The following is a 22,115-nucleotide window of genomic DNA, read 5'->3' as shown; positions in this document are numbered from 1 at the left end:
GAACATTTCTTTGTATACCCGCTACTTCGGTACCATCAGAGCGGGTGTTTTCTACAGCTGACATAATTGTCAACAAACTTCAAAACCGATTGCTGTTTGAAAATTGTTAATTTGCTACTGTTTTTAAAAGAAAACTTGAAGTAAAACTAAAATCAGAAAAGAATATGTGCTTGGTTTTTTTTTTTTTTTTTTTTTTTTTGTTATGTAAACTTTCTGATGGATGTTGGCTGTTTGCAACTGTTGATGGATGCATCTACATTTATTTATTTATTTATTTATTTGTTTATTTTTAATAACAGCCAGTGTATTATTCAACAACATTTATCCCCCGTACCAATTGCGGATTTCAGTTACTTAAAAAAAAAAAAAAAAAAAGTGTGTGGTTTTTAATTAACCTTTTGAAGAAACAAACAAACATGTCAGTGACAATATTCTTTTCGAAACTGCGTTGAGTACGGTATGTTTATAGTTTTATCTCCATGGATTACAACCACTGTTTGATCAAGAGGACATTTAAAGAAGCCGGAATTATTTCTACCAGTACATAAAACGTCTTGACAGTATTGAATTGGTGAGGTGAGCTTTTTTTTTTACGTTTTATTTTATTTGTTTAGAAATCACTAAACAAAGTTGTTAGTATATATCGGAATGTAATATAAAGTGCATGTTTGTGTATAGATAACAAATATGGTTTAAACTCTGATACTGCATAGAGTTTAAACATTCAGTAAAATGCACATCCCTACTATAAAGGTTAAAGGTGTGGTGTGTGTTTTTTTAATTAAAGCCAAGGATACGCTGGTACAGTTGTTTATTTTTTAGCCCTGATGTTTTTTTCCTCCCTCCTAGCTTTTCTTCATGCACTTGTTACCTAACTTTGCGGAATGTTGGTGGGATCAGGTTATTCTGGATATTCTTCTCTGCAATGGGTGTGGCATCTGGCTCGGAATGACTGTGTGCCGCTTCTTGGAGATAAGGACTTACCACTGGGCAAGCATCAAGTAGGTCTTGCTACTGAATATAAATGTGCCATTCTGTGTGATTTTAGCTTGTTTTATTCATAAAACCACTTTAATCTCTTAAAATACAGAACATGATGCTCAGAATTTTCCTGATTTCTATCTTTTTGACCTCATGTCCATTGAGCTGTATGAAGCAAATACACGAACAGAATTGGACTGCCTCTTTTTAAAAATGTTTTCAAGCCAAAAACAATAAAATCTAAATTGTAGCAGAAGCTGAAACATTGTTGGTGTATACCAGTGGATTAGTGTGTTTTATTATAGTTGCCATTTATTTTTTAAATGTTTCAGGGATATTCACTCCACCACAGGAAAGATCAAGAGAGCCGTGTTGCAGTTCACGCCAGCCAGCTGGACCTATGTGCGCTGGTTTGACCCTAAATCGTCCTTTCAGAGGGTGGCCGGAATCTATCTCTTCATGATAATCTGGCAGGTAAATTCAGCACTAGAAATATGCAAGTGGTACACTAAAGCACTGGGCTCAGAAAGAGAAAAGTTGTGTGTGTGTGTGTGTGTGTGTTTCTTTTTTTTTTCTTCCCTCCAAAACAATTGTCTAAGGATGTATTTTTGTTTTCCTATACTGAACATATTTTTTATTATTATTTGAATGCATTTATTAATTATAAAGAACAAATGTCCTCACATTATAGCTTAATGTAAATGCTAACCGTGAGTAACAAGTTTTATGAACCCTTAATACTTGATAGTCATCTTTGTGAAATTGAATTTGTTTGTCAAATCTATTATAATAGTCTTGTTATGGAAGTTATAAATTATGGCAATAAGAAAATATTTGAAAACCAGCTGTTTTTTCAACAGCAAAATATGTACCAATAGATATTAGTTTATCAATTAAAAAATAAAAACTAGATAACATACAATGTACAAGAACATAACGGGGTGCATACTTCTTACTGAATTGGCCTACCTCCTAATACATCACAGCAAACGCCCACGGACTATAATGTGCCTGCACTGGCATTTCCTTAAATCTAAATCTGGCCCTGTTAATCAGGGAAAGAATATTCCTGAATAAAATAACTTAACAGGTCAGTGTGAGTTTAACACAGGCAATGCAGAGGCCATTCAAAATAAAGTTCAACACTCTTTGTTGGAGTCGAATGCAGTATAAAGTCCAAGTTTCCGATTACGTTTCAGACTGAGTGACTCTGTTCTCTGTGGAATGGGGAGAGTTCTAATGACAGCACATTCATTACTATTGATTACCATACAATAACTGCATCAGCCAGTCAGAGTTGCTTTGAGACCCTGCTACTCCGGCACTGTGGGAATGTGCCAAAATAGTGGAAACCTCTTTCACTTGCTATAGTATTGCTTGTTAAAACACTTTTCAAATGTGCAGAAAATCTAAATAGGAGCTTTTAATTACATTTTTTACATTTTAAAATGTGCTTAAATTATGTGACGCTATTTCGTGCTGCTATAACAGTTAGTATCAAAGGTAATCAAAGTCAGATTTTAGCCACAATATCTGTGTCAATGCTACCTTAAAAGTGGACGTATTTAAAGTATTTCCCAAAAAGACAGCTCCCTGAATAAATGAAGCTGCTTAGGTCACTTGGGCACTGGATTAAATAGTGCACACAATGAGAATGAATTAATACATCCTTTTCATGAACTTAAAACATGATTTAGTTATTAAATGGTTTTAAAAACCGCCCTTCACTAAACAGTTTGTGAATAGGGCCCAAAATAAGGTTACCTGCAAAGGAAGGCACTGCTAGCCAGGCTGTGCTCTTGTGCACAATGCTGGGGTGAATGTATGGTAGGTGGAATTTAGCCCCAAACCCATGACCCTGGGGTTGAACACGCTCCCTGCTGAGGTGCCAGCATACAATCATTTTGTATTTTACCTGAGTTGCTCCTTGAAACTCCATGGGATTGTATTCTGAAAATCCTTTCTTACCTTTTTAATATTTGCATGTTGGATCTAGAGTATATAGTAAAACGGTGTTATACTGCAATTTAGTCCAGGTTGTTGGATGGTATACTGGGAAGGTATAGCTGCTTTTCTACATGAGTCAATGGTGTTAATGAAGTGTGCATAATGTTAGTGATGGTAGCTGTGTTTGAAATTGTTTTTCTACACTTTACTGTATTATGATGAAGGCTTCTGTTTTTTGGGGTTTTATTAGTTGTGTTTTTCGGTGCTTATTTTTAGTTATTTTCGAGTTTTATGTAAATCTGTTTTCTTCGGGGCATTCGTTTTTGATATACTGTATGAAATTAGTGTTTTCAGTTACTTTCCAAAATGCTTGAGCGTCTTGCTTTTTTTATGTCAAACTATGTATAGTAGTAACTCGACAGTACTTGCACGCTTAAGTTGTACCTTCTTTCCATTGCTGTCTTTCACAACAAAATCCCTATGGTCATGGGCACATTCTTCTGGGTTTTTGTGTGTAGGCATTTTTGTACATTTCGCCACAATTCTGTTTTAAATCCTCCGTATCTTAACTGTAATACAGCTGGAATCCTGCTAACAAGCCTCCATCCTGATTGTAATCTCGTTTTAAATCTCGCAAGTGGAGTCTCCAATAGAATTGTAGGAATGTGCTGTCATTCAGTAGTTGGGGCGGGTTTAAAGTATTGAACGAATCAATGATAGATGTAAGTCAGGAAGGCGGGACATTGCCAACAGCACTGGGAAATTATTATTTTTGTAGTAGGTTTTATTTTTTAATGGGAATAGGGTAAAGTCAACGTGAATTGATTAACCATTTCCACAGTTTTTCCGGTGTTTATTGGCTGTCCACTGATTTTCATTTTTTTTTGTACCGGGGGGGGGGGGGGGGGGTTTACCGGTTAATACCGAAAATCCGAAGCCCTAATTATGATTAAGGTTCTGACTTAAATTATAAGACATTGGGGGCAATTTCCTTTTTCTCACTTTTTATTTTGGTAGTACTTTCGGTTTGTGTGTGTTTCCTTGTTTTTTATTTATTTATTTTTTAGCCAGAGAAATTGTAGTTCCAAATGCAAGTAGTCTAATTAATATTAAAATATGGGAGGGTATATTTAAATGTTTCTGTCTGAGTTCCAATTTGGCCTTGCACGACTGCACATATTGTACAGCTTTCTTAAACTGGGTTTCCACAAAGTTTTTATGTTGTGTTAAAACACTGAAAATGCAGCCTGCCTCATTTGGCCACCAACAACAGTGTAATTAAAATAGCATGGGGGGAAAAAAACTAAAATAAAACGCAGACATAGCGTTACACAAATAATACAAAAAAATATTCCATCATATCACTTATCGCATATATATAACATCACATGGAGCTCTTTTTTCAGCATGGAAGAAGAGGTCTTGGTCTCAGTTCAGCTCCTCCTACATGGCACAAGGCAGCCCCAGCTCAACGGAGGAAGCTGGTAGTGCTGGTGCAAAAGCAGGAGGAGATGATGAGGTGCGTAAAGGCAGTTTCTCAGGCCAAGCAGGGAGAATGGATGAGATGGGAGAGTGTGGAACAATGCAAGATCGGCTGGTGAGACCTAGGGATAATGGAACAGAGCAGGATCAGTTTCCTCATCAGGTCAACATATGATGTTCTCCCAACACCACAGAACCTAAACCTCTGGGTGGGTGAGGATCCCTCATGTCCTTTGTGTTCATCACCTGCAACATTAAGGCACATTTTGACAGGATGTAAGGTGGCTCTTAGCCAATGACGGTTTACTTGGCACCATGACCAGGTGCTGCGATGTTTGGCCTTAGCATTGGAAGACAAGCGTAACATGACCAATAAGTTCCATCAAAACATTACACACAAAGGACAACATTCCTCCGTCCAGGGGAGCAACCACCAAGAAAAAGATTAAAACCAAGCCTCGTCTAGAACACCTGGAGGCTGCTAGAGAGTGGAAAATGCTGGCATATGTTGGTCAACGGCTTATTTTTCCACCTGAGATTGGCACCACTAACCTTCGACCAGATATTGTCTTTATGGTCTGGATCAGCACGCCTCGTTCACCTGGTAGAGTTAACAGTGCCATGGGAGGATGCTGTGGATGAGGCGTATGAGAGGAAGAAACTTTGGTATGCTCAACTAGCTGCTGAAGCTGAACAGTGAGGATGGAGAGTCCGGGTTTACCCAGTGGAGGTGGGTTGTCAAGGATTTGTGACACACTCTACAATCCGGTTTCTCAGAGACGTAGGATTCAGTGGTCAAGAGTTGCGCTGCACAGTGAAGAACTTATCTGAAGCAGCAGAGAGGAGCAGCAACTGGCTGTGGTTGAGACAGAAAGATTCTGGTTGGGGATTTCAAGCACAGTAGAAAGAAAGCAATGTTGATGCACAGGTAAGTCAGCTGGGCTGAGCTGAGTGCAGGACGGAGGGGGGTGATTCTGGGACGCAAGAGTCAACGTCGAGCCCTCTTGAGGTGTCGTGGGCTACTTGACGAAACACCAAGGATAGAAGGTGCCCACTTGAAGACCCCAGAGATGTACCCTACTCGGCTTATTCCAGGCGGTTGTCATGCTGAGGCACTGGGGAGACCGCACTGTGGTTGATCCCTGGAACCAGCATCGCAGCCGTTGTGTGTGCTGATGCATCAGAGAGGCAAAATAAGCTGATCCCTTCATCCCATCAACACCAGCCAGAAGGATATCTACATCATCAGATGGATGGAAACGCAGATGGATCACATTACTGTAAAGCTACATCTTAGTTGGTGCTTATCTTGGCAAGAGCCGAGTCTAAAATTAGCATGAAGTTTTAACATCTACTCCATGTAGTGGAAATCATAAATCATTTGCCATTTTTTTTAAACTGTCGCGCAAATTCTGGTGAGGTGGTAAATAAGTGAAAGGTATCTTTTGTGATTTGTAGCAAATACGAACACCTGATTTTTGTATCCGAATACGTCAAAAAATATTAGTTTGGACATTTGTCCCAGCACTAATTATTGTTGTTGTTGTTTTAATGTATTTTTGTTTACGACTGTAAGTCACCCTGGATAAGGGCGTCTGCTAAGAAATAAATAATAATAATATTATTAATTTAGCAGATGGTTTTTCTCCAAAGCGACAGAGACTAGGGGTGGTCTATGCAACTGCTGCTGCAGTCACACGTCTTATCCGAAGTTTTCCTACAGAACCGTAGCTTCAGAAAATCTGATCATTATAGTCTGCTAACAGAGATAAAATACCAGCACTTTAGGTTAATGATTTAAAAATTATCCAGTCAAAATGTTTAGTACAGTACATTATTAAAATATTGGTAGTAAATCAGGCTACCCTACTCACCGTGTTTCCCACTATTGTTATTATAATAATAATAATAATAATAATAATAATAATAATAATAATAATAATAATAATAAATACCTGAATCTGAATCCCGCAGTGACAGTGCAAGGCGCTTGCCAGTAGAATGTGTTATAATCTAATACATTTTGTTCTTATTGTTATTGATGAATCAGTATGTCGGTAGTCCATGAGTTCAACACATTTCTCAGTGCTGTCCACCGGGACTTGTGGAACATCGTTATGTAGTATATCGGTCTTGCAGCAAGCTGTTTTAAGAATTAGCCTTGTTTACAAATTCGTGGAACCAAGTTTTTTTTTTTTGTTTGTTTTTTGTAGTAGCTTCAGGATTTTTTTATAACCTTTCTTATAAAATAACTTGTCTATAAAGCACTTTTTATGAGTCAAATGGCAATAATCTGAAACGTTGAATAAATGATGTCACTGCATGAAGAGGTCTTTAAATGCCTTGTACTGTATGCTTTTTTCCCCCCTATTTGGTCAAAGCTTGTCAGTAAAGGATTGCTTGGCACGGCCTTCAGTTATAGTAGAAAGTTGCGCGAGGTTACGTCACAAACAGGATTTGCACTTCTTTGCAATTCCATGGTCAATGTATACTGCTTTTTAGCGTCAGTGTTTTAGTCACGCAGTTCCTATAGTGCGTGGAATGTGTATGCTACATCACATAAATAATGACTGGAGAGAGGGCCGAATGTACAGAATTATAAAGAAAGATGTATTGCTTTTCAGACATTTATCTGTTAATCTTATTGGTAAAGGCAAGTGGTTATTCTTGAGATTTACCGGTAAATGTCTGAAGTAAAACGGTATCATGCTTATTTCGGACATTTACCGCTTTACTTGGTAAATGTCGACATTTACCAGTAAATCAGATGTGCCAATATTCAGGCATTTACTGTAATGTATACATGGGTGGGGATACACCGTATACTGTGTGTGTGTTTATGTATATTTCTTTTATATATGTATATATATATTATAATATATAATATATAATTTTTTTTTTTTTTTTACAATTCTTGACCACCTCCAACCTTCAACAGAACACCTTGTGGAATATAATAATTAAAACAAATGAATGCTGTTCTTTTTGAAGGTTAATATGAATTGGAAAAATATTGTTCTTTTCTTTTTTTTTTTCTTGGATGACTTACAGATATTATCTGTTTCTGACAAATCAATTTTGGTTATTTTTCAGCTGACAGAGTTGAATACATTTTTCCTGAAGCATATCTTAGTGTTCCAGGCCTGTCATGCACTGAGCTGGTGCAGAATTCTATTCATTGGCATCATTACAGCCCCCACCGTACGGTAAGATATACTTGTGAATCATTTTGCTGTTTAAATTGCACTGCAGACCTAAGACTATTTGAATGTGAAATAATTCTTAGTCATGTGATCCACTTGTGTAACCTATTTAAATGTTGTAATGATTAGTTGGACTACCTATGTTTTTTATATTAATACTTAATATATTTCAAATAATATTATAGCAGGATCTCCTAGGTTATACACTTCCTATAAATAAATAAATGATTAATTCAGAAGTATTTTGAAGTACTTGTTCAAAACAATGTTCCCAATCATATGGGTTTTAAGTGTAGTTGTATTTTAAAACAATACAATGTTTATTATCTATCAAAGGTAACTATACTAACTGCAAGACATTAATACATTATTTAAAAGCTTAATCTTGATATTTGTGTATTACAAGAGTTAACATCGAAGTACAAGCTACTGTATTTGTCATTTAGCAGAGTTCTAACTTTGAATTCCATATTAAACATTTATACCTCTGTGTCTTCAACACGCTAAAAGATTTAGTGGAAAGTCTTTAACAGCTGCTGCAGGAAGAAAGACCGGCTTTTTTATAGCTGTGCTTCAAAGCTTGTAAGAAAAGCTCATGACTGTTAGACAGCTAAAATTACAAGAATATTCTTACTATCATTTTCTATCAAAAAAGAAACCTAAATTTGGTATACAACACATTTAAGGAAATCTTAATTTTAAATTAAATATAACCATGTCTTAGTTTGACAGATGTTTGTTTTTATTTATTTATTTATTAATTAATTAATTAATTAATTAATTAATTAATTAATTAATTAATTTTCATTTCAGGCAGTATTATGCCTATCTCACTGATACACAGTGTAAAAGAGTTGGAACGCAGTGCTGGGTGTTTGGGTAAGTGTATATTATTATACAGCCCTTTTAAACCTTGTAATGCATTCATTGTATTAATTTTCTACATATTATAACAGCAAACTTTGTTTTATAGTCACTTTGTATTATGTGGCACTAGGCTGAAACAAATTTAGAGATGTATCTTTTCCAAGCAAATGTCTTCTAATACTCTGATAGAAACTCCTACTTTCCTCGGTATGTCAAGTAATTCTAGACGGTAAAGACTGCTTGGCAACAACATTTATGTAGAGTTCGCTCCCATCAAGTTAAACGCCTTTAGATGTTATTGGCAACTCTTTCCCTATAAAACCTCAATGGCTCTCTCATACGAATGCTGGCAGAATACAGATTGGGTGAAAAAGAAAGGACTGGTGACCTAAGTTTATTTAAATTGACACAGCTTACTAAATATTGTACAACAGTGTAAGTGTTAAACCCCTAATGTTCCCAGACAGCCAGGGATTTTAGTGAAAAATAAATTCTAAGCCTGTGAACATAATCTCTTCAGGATTTCAATTCCAAAGTGCAAGCTTGGCTGTCTGAGCTTCCTTTTGTATAAGTGAAGATTTTCAGCTGCAGTACTGCTTTGTACACACACATTGTTTATACAAATTGGCTACAGCTAAGCCATTCACGAATGTCCATGTTAATAAAAAGGTACTTTACTCCATCTGACTACTGTACTAATGGGTATTTAATAGCGTTTCAAGCACGGTGACCCTTATCAAAGGCAGTTTCAACATTATCTCAAAATTTACTACTGTAAGAAATTGCGAATGTGTAATGGGCTAGTTTGTTGTTTGATATAATGTTGTTGAATCAAGGGATTTTAGTTTCCTGTTGTCTATCGTCATTTGTATTCAGTTACTGTCCTTCACCTCTACAGTGCCATTGCTTTCTTGGAAGCTCTTATCTGCATTAAATTTGGGCAAGATCTGTTCTCCAAAACTCAGGTCCTTTACGTAATCCTTTGGCTTGTGTGCGTGGTAAGTCATGCTTTCTGCTTTATAATAATAATTATTATTAGTAATGAATAAGGAATGAATACATGAATAAGGAAGTATTGTAGGAGCTTGGTTGAGTTTTTAGTTGCTGAGAACCATTCAGATGTTTGTACCAACCCAAGGATAACATTTGAAATTCTTACAGCAGCTTATAAAAAGCACCAAAGCAAGCATTGAATAATCATAGTCTTTGCTGTTTTAGTACTTTTTTAAGCCATTCTTAGGATGATAATTAACATTAATTGCTTTTAAACTATTTAATAAATATAGTTTATTCTGTTTTTTTTTTTTTTTTTTTTTTCTTCCAGGCCTTGATTACATTCCTCTGTTTGTATGTGATGGTTTGGTACGCAGAATACACTGGACAGAGGCCACAGGTAAGTGAAGAAGCTAGTTTCTCAATGATTACGACTCCATGTACAGAGTTGATCTAAGTGCGGTGTTCAGAGCTGTTTGAAAATAGCTTTGGAAACACACACCATGGTTAAAGATAAAGCGTGGGCAGATACTGGCATTTTCCAAATATGCCTTTTGTCTCTAAAGTAAGGGAATTATTCAGGAAATCTGAGAACCTGCATACCCCTATTAAAGATTATGGGCTTGATTCTCAAAACGGTTTACTCAGAGGAGTTGTTGTTGTTGTTAGCACAATTTTCTTCTGGGCAAATTCCAAGTCCCAGCCGGACATTAAACAAGTTGTTTATTGCTGGTGGTTTAGAGTAAATAGTTTTGAGAATTTGGCTATATGTGCCCATGACACATGTGCTTTGAAAGTAAAGAGAATTGTATATGAACATTTCTAAATATGTACCTTATCAGTAAAGACTTGCATTCCCATTTTCTTTTACAGACATATTCTGAGAGTGAAGACAGTAGCTTCCTTGATTCGCCTTGTTACCAGTATGATAATTTAAAAGGTATGTTTGACAAACCAAGCTACATGTAATGCACTGGGAATGAACCCACTGTTATAACCTAGGCTTCGGTGAGAAGTGTGGGGCGAATTACATTAGTTTGTTTAATAATTAATTTAAACAATTAATTAACTTAGTATAATTAATAGTTTTAATTAACATGTGTTAATCAACTTGAATGAATACTATATAACCATTACCATATTAGATCACTGACTAAACACAGACAATCTATTAGTTATCTGTTAAATAATCTGAATATTCATTCACGTTAATTAAGACCTCATCAATATTATTTTATTTAATGACGTGTATAAGATCGAGGAATTACAATGAACACACAAAACACCCTCAACCACAACAAAGTAGGTTAAAATATTGTAGCAGTTTATTAGATAATAATAATAATAATAATAATAATAATAATAATAATAATAATAATAATAATAATAATAAGGGTACAGAAAGGAAAAACTTAGAAAATCATCATGAGGTAACAGTTCACATACATATCAATGCAGCACAAGTCAACACCTATTCTTTTGAATGTATTTGCTTCTATATATGTTATTTTTCAATCATGCAATTAAAGTACAGTACAAGTAGAATCCTATTGCTCTCCTAACATTCAGTATAGGTGCAACATCTCATTCTAACACAGTACATCAACTCGTCTGTCTCAATCTCAATACAGGCTGCGCGGATCTGCCGGCAGGTGATGACGTTACACTGCAGACAGTTCCCTCAGCTCAACTACACAGACAGTGGCCCTGAGCTTACTGCTCACAGGCAAAATAACTCGTGAAACACAAGCACTTATTATTGAAATGCAAAACCAATTTCACAGTTACAATTCTTCTAATAACATATCGCAGCTACGGCTGGACTACAATTGTTTACTAACAATTACACAAGTATACTTTTGCAACACTTCATATGACAATATGAGTTAATCAGCTTAGTTACTTTTTAACAAGGTTCAAACTCTGAGGTTTTTCATACGTGCATTAAAAGCGCAATTTAAGATAACTATTTTATCAATTTCTATGTGTTGAAATTATCATTAATTACTCTAGTTCCACAAGGGAAAGGTAAGGGAATTATACTCAACGGTTCCTTGAAGACCCCAAAAGTCTGCTGAATAAATCTTCCGTTGTAGTTATATTCTCACTTTTGTTTCCGCAATTCTTCAAACCCAAGTTGGGCTCCTTTATCTTCAAAACCCAAGTGGGGGTTTCACACACGTCTTGTGTGTTTACTTCTTTAAATACTTCGCCCAAAGGCGGACACAGTCTCGTTATGCTGTGTGTTTTCTTCTTTGAATGCTTCGCCTCGCAGGCAGACACAGTCTCGTTATCTGTGGTTACGACTGGGAACAGAAGCTTGTATCCGAGCCGGGAATGGTTCGTTTCGACGCGTAGATAAACTGACTCGCAGACGTCTCTTTTCCTATCAGCAGGAGTCCTGTACACGGAGCTTTCTTTGACGTTCATTTATTGCAGGGTACAGAATCTTCTTGCAGTCAAGAGGTATAAAGCTTAACGCTATCGTCTCTTATGAGCCACGTGAGACTCAGAAACCAGGTCAGACCAACTGTGAAACCAATTCAGAACCAATTCAAAGTTCTTGCTGCAAGTTGCCAGTTCTTATAGGATTTTCGCACAAAGACCTGTAAATTTCCCCTACAACTGTCTTCCGTTGTTTTTGGACTACGATTGACTCACCCTGCATGGGATGACTTCATTATCTAATTTATGACTTCCTTCGGTCGTCTCCAACTTTTGCTTCCTCAATAAATCCTTATCTCGGGCCCCAATCTAATTATTATCTTGTACAGACCCTTGGTGTTAGGTTCAGCTAAAGTCCCCCGATTCTCGGCTCATTAACCCCCCCGTGTAAGATGTTTCAGGAATTTCTCCAGCCAAAAGTCCACATGCTGTGCTGCATCCTGCTTGTTCAAGAATTAATCCAAAAGATTAGTTCAGATATGTCCTTATATCAAAAATAGTTATTAATTCCAGGCAATTGTGCCTACAAAAGGAGATTATCTTGAAATGAAACAACAAATCTACCTTTCTATGTTGGCAGCAGTGTGTGTGCGTGTGTGTGCTGTGCAAAAGTCTTAGATGTTTTGCATTTTTCTACTCTGATGCATAAGGAAACTAAAACTTTGCTGGGATTCTTTTTTACTTTCTTTGTCCAAGTAGCCCCATTCAGCTTCAATGATATTGAGGTCTGGGCTTTGACGGGGCCATTCCGTGCGTTGAAGGACTCCAGCTTCCACTTTCTTTTGCAAATAAGTTTTGATTATTCCAGCTGAGTGTTTTGGATCATTTTCTTTTTGTAAGATGAAGTTTTGACTAAAGTCTTGCACCACTGGAGATAGCATGGTGGATTAAAATGTGTTTGTACCTTGCTCTTATCAGTATACCATCAATTTTCCAACACCACTTGAGGATATGCACCGCCAAACTTGAATGCTCATGTATAGTTTACTCTGAGTCGTGATCCCAACAAGTTTTTGAAGATTCTGATTAATGTGAATTAAAGATTGCTAAATGACAAGCTTGGTTTCTTCTCACCTAAACTAAGCTGTATTAATAACAGTCAAAGTTGTTATAATAGCAGAACACTAGTGGAGGCTTTAAGTAAATTGTTGATGCTCATAACATCTATATATTGTCCTAAAAAGTCCTGAATGTGTCTAAGACTTTTGTACAGCAGTACGTGTGTGTGAGTGTCTATATATATATATAGTGAAAGAATCGCCCTCACCGCGGTTCGTTGCCCCTTTTAAAACACTGACCCAACACACACAAATGGATTTTGAAAGCGCGGTTGCGCTATTTTTAATGAAAACACAAAAATAAACAAAACAAACACCTAGCTCTCTTTGAGCAATAACTAAACAAAACAGGACCCTAACTAAAAACAGGACAGCTAAGCTGTTTACCTGTAACAAAAACAAACAAACAAATAAAACAGCACACACACACAAAAAGACTTCACTCTACCTTTTTCTTTTTCAAATTACGGCTGTACCCACACACCAGCACAATCGGGCCTCTGCCCTCTTCAGCAGCCGCCCAGAGCAGACTGACTGCTCTCCTTATAAACCCTGCACCTGGCTATAATTTTCAATAATAGCCAGGTGCAGGTAATGATTAAACAATAAAAACAATTAAACACCAATTAAACAATTACACAAAACCAAAATGTGCCTTACGCACATGTTTTCCTATAGGGAGGAATTAACCCCCTCCCTGCTGTCTCACTATATATATATATATATATATATATATATATATATATATATATATATATATATATATATATATAATGACACACACACACACTGTATATACATACATACATAAAATGTGTGTGTATGTTACAGTTCATGTGTAAAATCAGTAGATCTATAGATTAACCGGTAAATGTGTAGATTTACCAGCTCAGTGGTCAATGTATTACATTATTATTATTATTATTATTATTATTATTATTATTATTATTATTATTATTATTATTATTATTATTAATAAATAATAATGTATGTATTTAGCAGAGACCATGTATTAATGTTTTGTCCTGTATACAGACATGATTAGAGATTTCGGGTTTTATTTCGAACGATTTTATCCCCCTTGTGTTTCGCTTTATGTTAAAATGTCCAATAGGGCAAACATTAGGTATGGTAATAATGAAATATCTTCAACAAAACTCATGCCTCTACTAAGTGTGATTTAGTATTATTCAGTTTAACTTGTTTAGGAAAAAAAGCACGTTTTGCATTTCAGTGAGAATTGGTGTGCTATGTCATTTTGCCGGCAAAACATTATTTTGTATTGTGAATTGTTGCCATACAGTGATCATGGAGTAGTAAAAGAGATTTTCTACCATCTCCTTACTTATATTATAGATTGAACACTGAGCTGGTAAATCTACACATTTACCGGTTAATCTGTAGATCTACCGATTTTTTTACACGTGAACCACACATGGTCACGCTAGCTTTTCTGTTCATGCGTTCCTGAAAAGCACATGCCCAGAATTTTACGCCCCATCTATCAGATACCAAATGATCAGTTGTTAACACACAGGCTAATAAACTCAAGGGATGTGTATTTTGGTACTTTATGAGTTTACACTATATGCTATATCGTAGTTTTAAACATATGAACACAGACACACTTTTTTTCTTAATGCTGGTATATACTAACAGTAGATTGTTTCCATGACAACGAGACAGGATTCTAAGCACTGTTTGTTTCATTCATCTACGTGTGCATCTTTTTCTGCATTCCCCCCCAACCCACGACTGACACTTCATGGTTTAACAGGTGTTTGTTTTCTGGATTTAATGTAAATCACGTTTTTTTCCCTTGATTTAACCACAATGACCAGATTTAGCAAAGTACCTTAAATGTTAACAAAATTGTACTTTCAGATGTAATTTATGAATGTCGAAAACATGTATTGTAAATTCAACATTTAATACCAGTCTTTTAAATCTTTTTTTACACTTGGCGATTTCAACATTTACCTAACAGATAAATCTGAAAAACATTATCGTTACGCATCTAAATCTGAAAAATAAATCTGGGTTTTCACAAAAGAAATATTTATTTTGCCAGCTAAATCTGAAGCTAAATGAGCTCATTGAAGCGCTTGATTTGGCATTGTATGCTGCAGAGCTGCCCTTACACTGCCGGAGCCAATGTCTCTGCTTCCCCGCCTCCTCTGCATACTACAATACCAAAAAAATTTACACATTTCAAAACTTCTAAGAATGTTTGTTAACATTTATGTATTAAGCTAAATCTGAAAAAAAAATTCTGTTAAATTTAGGAAAAAAAACACGATTTACATTAAATCTGGGAAAAATAAGAGCAACTGTACACGAGGTATTGACTCATTATAAATCACAGAAAGTGATATTGTACTCAGTAACTAATATTTAACATTAAGGGATAGATGTACTAAAGTGCTGCGCCTGTCGCAATAGTTGCACACCAGTTGCAAACGAGTCAGAAGTCTAGGGTGAAATATACTAAACCAGCGCAATGCTGTTAGCGACTTTAAGGAATGCTTTGCGGCAGCAGTTTTTCTTTGCAGTTCAACCTTAGATGAATATGTAATTATGGGTGTTCCTGCATAAATTTGCAAAACGGGGGCGGAGATTACATCAATTTGTTAAGAACTTTTGAAAGCACGTTTTAAACAGTCGCAATTGTTGCTGACATTTCTGTTTTTTTCCAGTGTTTGGGGAGCAATTGACTGCAAACGTGCCACTAAACCCTCCAGCTCATTCTGAGCATCTGTATAGGACCATGATCTAAGTAGACCAAGTTAAAAATAATAATAATTTAAATAGGCTAAACCCTAAAATCATTTAATTTCAATTTAAAATTATCTTTTATTCCAATGTGTACAATGCAGCAGCATGATTTATTTTATGTTACCAGTAAGCTAACGTACAAAAAAGTGTGCTAGGTATTCATTTGATTCTACTACTGTACTGTATAGGCCTACTGTACAGATTTATATTTTTACATAATGTGTAGCCTACCCAAAACATATTTAGTGTTATTTCAGCGCAGTGATTTATATTTAAAATACATCGGGAACTGTAAATACATGTGTGTGCAATTTTATTGTATTGTTTTTAAACCCGACACCTCCTTATCCGGACAAACATGTCCGGTTTAGCGAGGGGCTACTGTATGATTTATGAAAAGCTTTTTTGGGGTGAAGGTGGGGGCCCCACTATAGAATCTGATGGGAAATGCCTTTCATTTTATATATATATATATATATATATATATATATATATATATATATATATATATATATATATAAAACTGTATTTAAAATGAATGAATTGTACAGATGACATTTACATCTAACAAAAACAATGTTATTTTGATTCTTGCACCCATGTATAGATGTTCTCCTTCAGGCACCCTCTGCTGCAGCAAACCACAACTCATCTGCTGCTATTTTATTTGAAAAAATGTTGCTTAACTCTCACTTCAGATCTCGCTAAGATGACACAAATAATATTTAAATTAGTATATTGCGGCTCTCTTCATTAACATATATTTTTTCTTAGTACATAAAACAAAATGTGCACTTTACGAATTGTCATAAGGAAAATACAAACGCGGTATGTTTGCACTGTGACTGGCCCATCTTAGTACATCTATCCCTAAGTGCTGTTTATTTAAACTTTAGAACTATTCTGTATGTTCCATGAACCGGATGACCTCATTACACAGGATAAGATGTACTAAATTTTTTGGCAAAATCCTTAACGGTGATTGGTTGATTTCTCACACATGATTTATAATGTACTTTGATTTCTGTAGATGAACGTGACTCGGTAATTGCTTCACACTCCACTGAGCACAGCACATCAAGACGGAGAAAAGGATCTTCCAAGGCCAAAGCAACCAATGGAGTGAGTGGCAAGAAATAAGAGGACACAATGTGAAGAGAATGCCGGACTGTGCCTAGACGTAGAGAAGGGCTGAAGAGGGCTCGGGACACGTTTTTTGGAGTACAGTTAGCAGTGTACACATGGAAATGAGACTTGATTTAAAGAAAGAAAAAAAAAAACAGAAGCCAAGGGCTGGAAACTTCAATCGATTTCAGATCATCGCTCGCTCTTAAACTCACCATTCTGTTCTGTTACAATGTGTTGGGTTTCCTGCGATCACCTCTAATTATCTAATCAATAAGTGTGTGTGTGTGTGTGTGCGCATGTTTTGTTTTGGTTTGTTTGTTTGTTTGTTTGTTTTTAAGCAGCAAAGCCGCTTTTATAAATTGGGAGATGATGCTTTATGGGCAGAATGCTTTGATCAAGCAGCTACTTTGACACAGTTGCGACTGGTCTGGTTTTATTATTTTTTTGTTTCTCTTTAGACAAATCATGGTAAAGCACACGCTTTTGCACTTTTTAACTAACCACTCCACTGTTTTTTTTGCCTGTTACTTTATAGCTTTGTGTACAGACAGATGCTTTCTATGAGCTTGAGTCACTGAGGTGAATTTTTTTTTTGATGTTACTTGTAAAGCCAGTTACTATATTGTAAGATGGATGACTTGCCAGCTCCATTTTCTTGTTCAAATGTTTATTATATTTTCCATTAAACATTCCATTATATTGGTTTAACCTCTGAATGAATTAACCCTCTTTTGATTGGCTAATCCAAAACAGGGGAAATGGCTGATTTTATTAAATCAACCCCTACACCAGGACTTGCTACCACCAGTTACTATATATAAAAAAAACAAAAAACTCCACCAAGACTGTCTAACGGTGTCCCGTGCAAATGAAAACTCTGATATATCAACAAAAAAGAGGGATTGAGGTATATCTACAACATCTATCTATATTCATTATGTTGGCTCACTATGGTACACCATTAAGAATCCAAATATAAAAGCTATGATGAAAACTTTATGTATGTATTATCTGTATGGGTTCATTATAGTCACTCCAAGCCGTACTTCTTTAATTAACATGCATATCACCGTAGAACTATAGAGAGCACTTTAAATATTGTGCAGTTTACCTGAGGAATCGCATTAAATAAATAAATACTAATTGTGTGTATTACACGACTTAATTATAAATTATTAAAATAGACATACTGTAGATAGGCAATAATGACATTCCCCTAAAAATGTGTATTTAAATTAAAATACATATCTTTGTATTTCTGTTTGCAAAGATTGTTTAAATATGTAAAAAAATATATATATTAATGTGGATACCGTCAGGTTTACGTTTTCACAGCTTTTTTGTAATCCGTATACTGTGAGTAACATTTCTTTGAGTAGGATCTGAAGTAAATATATAGTGCAATACATGTTTGTGGAGAACGGGAGCCCCAAACATACATTATTCAAAGTATAGGTAATATGGTGGTGAAAAGTTATCTACATTTTTTTCATATACGCAATTCATTAAACAAAAGCTTTGAAACTCAACTGGATTTTTTTTTTTTTTTTTTAAAAGCGAGTCATTTATGAGGGAGTTCAAGTTTAAATTAGGACTTGAGTTCAGCAAGACACATTCCTCATCTGTGTTTTCAAGGCAGAACTTGTTGCCTATAAACTTCATTAACCTCCAGTTTGGTATGGGTCAGATTGTCTGGTTGCTTTCCTCAACAAGTAACTGTCCATAGCTGTGTACATATTGATGGGGTTTAGAGCTGCAGTTGGGATTTCAGTCCTGTTTTATATTAAATCACCATTGCAGTTAACAGATGCAATTCAACTGGTTCTTTGCATGATCTGTAAAATATTGAAAGCGTACTATTACTACCATATATGCAAGTGTTGTGTGGCTGTAGATGTTTTGTGACATCCAGTGTGTATTTGTAAAAGATCTGTCCATGTCCACTCTGTTTTATCCTTTGCATGTTACTTTGGGTAAGATTTAGGTCAGTATAACGTACTGTATATGTAAGAATTAGCTCGGAAAAGTGAGAAAATGTGTTAATCAGAAAATGAATGTAAAAAAATGGATTACTGATGGTATGACCCTGTTGAATGAATGTGACTGGTGTTGGCATGTCTACACTCCAGTTTCCTTAATACTTCATCAAAACGGCAGCATTTTACAGGGCCTGTGCCAGTGACGTATGGTTTTGTATTATAGTTCTCTGCAGTATTTGGAAGAGGTTAGTCGATAGTTTTAGGCAGGATCTGGTTGTTCATAAGGTACTTTTACAGTAAGTAAAAGATTCTGATAATCAAAAAATGTATCCATGCTGTATTGACTGGGTATACTCTTAGAAACTCGGGAGAAGCAGTTGATGTAAGGCCATGGAAAACATGTACAAGCTACCTAATCCATCTGTGCACATAAAACTGTTGCCAGTGGATACATTTGATGCTGACAGAGGGTAAAAAAAACCCCAAACTTAGTTTTAAATGTTAACATCAGGTTTGTAAAGGGTGAATTTATTGAGCCCAAGGAACAGTATTTGCTGTTGTGTTGATTTTCGAATAGAACTGTTCCATAAGCACTTGTACATGTGTTTGTATGCTGTGTGTTGAATTCAGAAAACAAAACAAAAAACGCATACTGTTGTAATACAGATAGCTGTATGTAAAAGAATGCCATATAGTGAATAACTGGCTATAACATTATGTGGAGCTTTATATATGTATACAGTATAACTGTGACTGACTTCTCTCAGGAAAATGCAAACAAGTTTGTGATACTAGAAAATGAATGACTAAAATAAACCTACGAAAATAACCCTGTCCACATCTGTTCTATTGGCAGTTTTATTTTATGTTCATCTGTTTACTGCAGCAATTTGATTTATTTACTTGCATATCAGATCATTTATTAATATGTACTGTATCAAACTTAAATAAAATAGCCAAACACCTAACCCTGATCTGGGTATTTTGACATAAGGTTGTTTAACTGTTTCCCCACTTGCACAAATACGGCACCAAAATGCCCTGCTCCTTCTCTAACTTTTTGCTCACACAATCCTTGAACTACACTACCCCAAAAAAATGAATGCAGCAATTATGAAATCAGCATAAATAACACCATGGACATACCACCAAGAAAGCTGGTAAGGCATTCACTACGTAGACGTCCTTCTGCATTGGGGGTTTCACGGATCTTAATGTGCTTCCAAGGGACGGGTTTACAGCTCTATGATGCACAGAAAGTCTTGGACCCTATATAAGACCATCTGCTGGTGCAATCAGCCCTGAGTTTGTTCTGCTGCAAGGTAATGCCGTAGTCATACTGCCAGTATTGTCATGGATTACCCTGAGTAGGAGACTATAGAAGTGATGGATTGGCCAGCAAAACCATAACCTCATAGAACATTTTTGAGACCTTCTAAGACTTCATGTTTGTCAACATTGTAACCCTCACATTATATCAGAGAGCTTGGTGTTGCACTGAAGAATTGGACAGGATCCCAAAGACGTAATTTGCTGCCTGATTAGAAGCATGCCCAGTTAATGTAAAGATTGAATCAGTTCCAGAGGCGCCTATACTTGTCACTGAGACATTCATACTGGTGTGATGCCATGCCCTTTAAGTAATATATATATATATATATATATATATATATATATATATATATATATATATATATATATATATATATATTTTAATACTATATGAAAATCCGGGGGGGGGGGTACATTTTGCACTGGAGGAAATGCCAGCCTCAATGAGGGTGTTTAATGTAGGCGCACAAGTGCTCTGACATGCAGATTTCTGACACAATAAACTAATTGAAAATATGGTCCTATATTCAGCAATGACTCGACTACTTCAAAATGCTGTAATGCTTTAATGAAAAATGTCTTTGCTAGTGCCTTCTGAAAGTCTGTCACTATGATTTTTTTAAGCTGATTTTTTAGTCCCTAAAAGGTTATACTATCAGGTGAAAAAAAAATGTGTTGGCTCAAGGTCAACTGAGTAATCTTCTGCCTGAGAGAGGGTCAGGGCTAAATGACAGGGTGTGTCCAGTTCAGGATTGAGGTTCACTGGCAGTGCTGTGAGCTGTGCCTTACTGCAGGCAGTGCAATTGGCCTTCACTTCAAGAGTACTAAATTTGCACCAAAATAAAATGGAAAATAAGAAAAGCAGCACAACTCAATAATTGGAGTTAGGACATGAGTCGTGGTTTCACTAGCAGGGAGTATACAGCTGTACATGTGAACAGGCAGAGAATTACGGGTGGGAAAATGCTTTCCGAATTGAACCTCTACTGAATAAGGAAGACACGTCTGGATGTTGAAGACGTGCACATGAGCTCTATTAATGTATGTGACGGGGGACTGCCCCGTCTTTATGAACGTGGTTGGGACTGGCAGGGAGGGGGTAAAATTCCTCCCTGCCAGGAAAACATGTGAGAATGTGGCTGGAGCCCTAATTTAATAATCAGCAATTATTGATTAATTGGGCTCCAGCCACAGGGGATAAAAGCCAGGGGAGAGGCCCTGGCTAGGAGGAGAGTTCTGGAAGGAGAAGAAGAGTGTTTTTGTGTGTGCTGTTTTTCTGTTTTGAAACCAGTGAAGGCAACGCCCTGCCTGGAAGCTTTAAGTTTTGTTTTGTGGATTGTTTTGTGTGGTTGGAACCTTTTTGTTTGGCCCTGGTGCCTATTTATTTTGTATTTTTGTTTATTAAAAACTTTATTTTTGAACTTTATACTGTCTCTGAGTCTCAAACCTCGGTCAATCCTGTCACAATGTGGCATACAGTATCCTAGTGATCAGGTGAACTAAATTGTGATTCTGTTTACAGGGTGAATAAGATGTTGGATGGTGAGGTGTTCATAGTGGTGTTACAATCTGGTGTTTGTATAACGTTTTTCTATTTAATATGTTGCTGTACTTTGTCTGTGTATTTTCTTTGTCTTTTATTTGAACTTTGGACACATTCCTGATTTGGGTATGATATTTGGAGGTTGTCCGTGTCTTGTACTCTTCTGTTGTAATCTCTTGTAATATATCTTATCAGCTGGGTGTGTGTGTCAAATGCATGAATTGTGAGTGTTTTTATTAGTAGGACCAATAGAGAAAAGGTAAGGTAGGATACCAAGCTATACTGTTACAAAAAGAGAAAATTGTTGAAGAATGATGTAACCACAGGTTAGGTATAAAAACGTCTTATTTAGAGCTCTTTGTTAGACGAGCGGAAGAAGGCT

At 36.1% G+C, this 22,115-nt stretch overlaps 1 protein-coding gene across 1 annotated transcript in view; it reads left to right on the top strand.

Annotated features, from left to right (window-relative positions):
• LOC117399921 (phosphatidylserine synthase 1-like) overlaps positions 1 to 19,826 on the top strand; it is a 32,059-nt gene extending 12,233 nt beyond the window's left edge. Inside the window, exons 6-13 of the mRNA XM_033999375.3 lie at positions 850 to 1,001; positions 1,314 to 1,455; positions 7,504 to 7,616; positions 8,427 to 8,492; positions 9,379 to 9,478; positions 9,805 to 9,873; positions 10,347 to 10,413; positions 16,782 to 19,826. Of these exons, the coding sequence (XP_033855266.1) occupies positions 850 to 1,001; positions 1,314 to 1,455; positions 7,504 to 7,616; positions 8,427 to 8,492; positions 9,379 to 9,478; positions 9,805 to 9,873; positions 10,347 to 10,413; positions 16,782 to 16,891 (819 nt within the window). The 3' untranslated portion in view covers positions 16,892 to 19,826. The remainder of the gene's footprint in view (positions 1 to 849; positions 1,002 to 1,313; positions 1,456 to 7,503; positions 7,617 to 8,426; positions 8,493 to 9,378; positions 9,479 to 9,804; positions 9,874 to 10,346; positions 10,414 to 16,781) is intronic.
• The last annotated feature ends 2,289 nt before the right edge of the window (positions 19,827 to 22,115 follow it).

This window comes from Acipenser ruthenus, chromosome 4 (genome assembly GCF_902713425.1).
Source record: "Acipenser ruthenus chromosome 4, fAciRut3.2 maternal haplotype, whole genome shotgun sequence".
In the NCBI taxonomy this organism is placed as follows: domain Eukaryota; kingdom Metazoa; phylum Chordata; class Actinopteri; order Acipenseriformes; family Acipenseridae; genus Acipenser; species Acipenser ruthenus.
The sequence above is the reverse complement of the archived record's forward strand: the minus strand, read 5'-3'. Positions and strand labels throughout refer to the sequence as shown.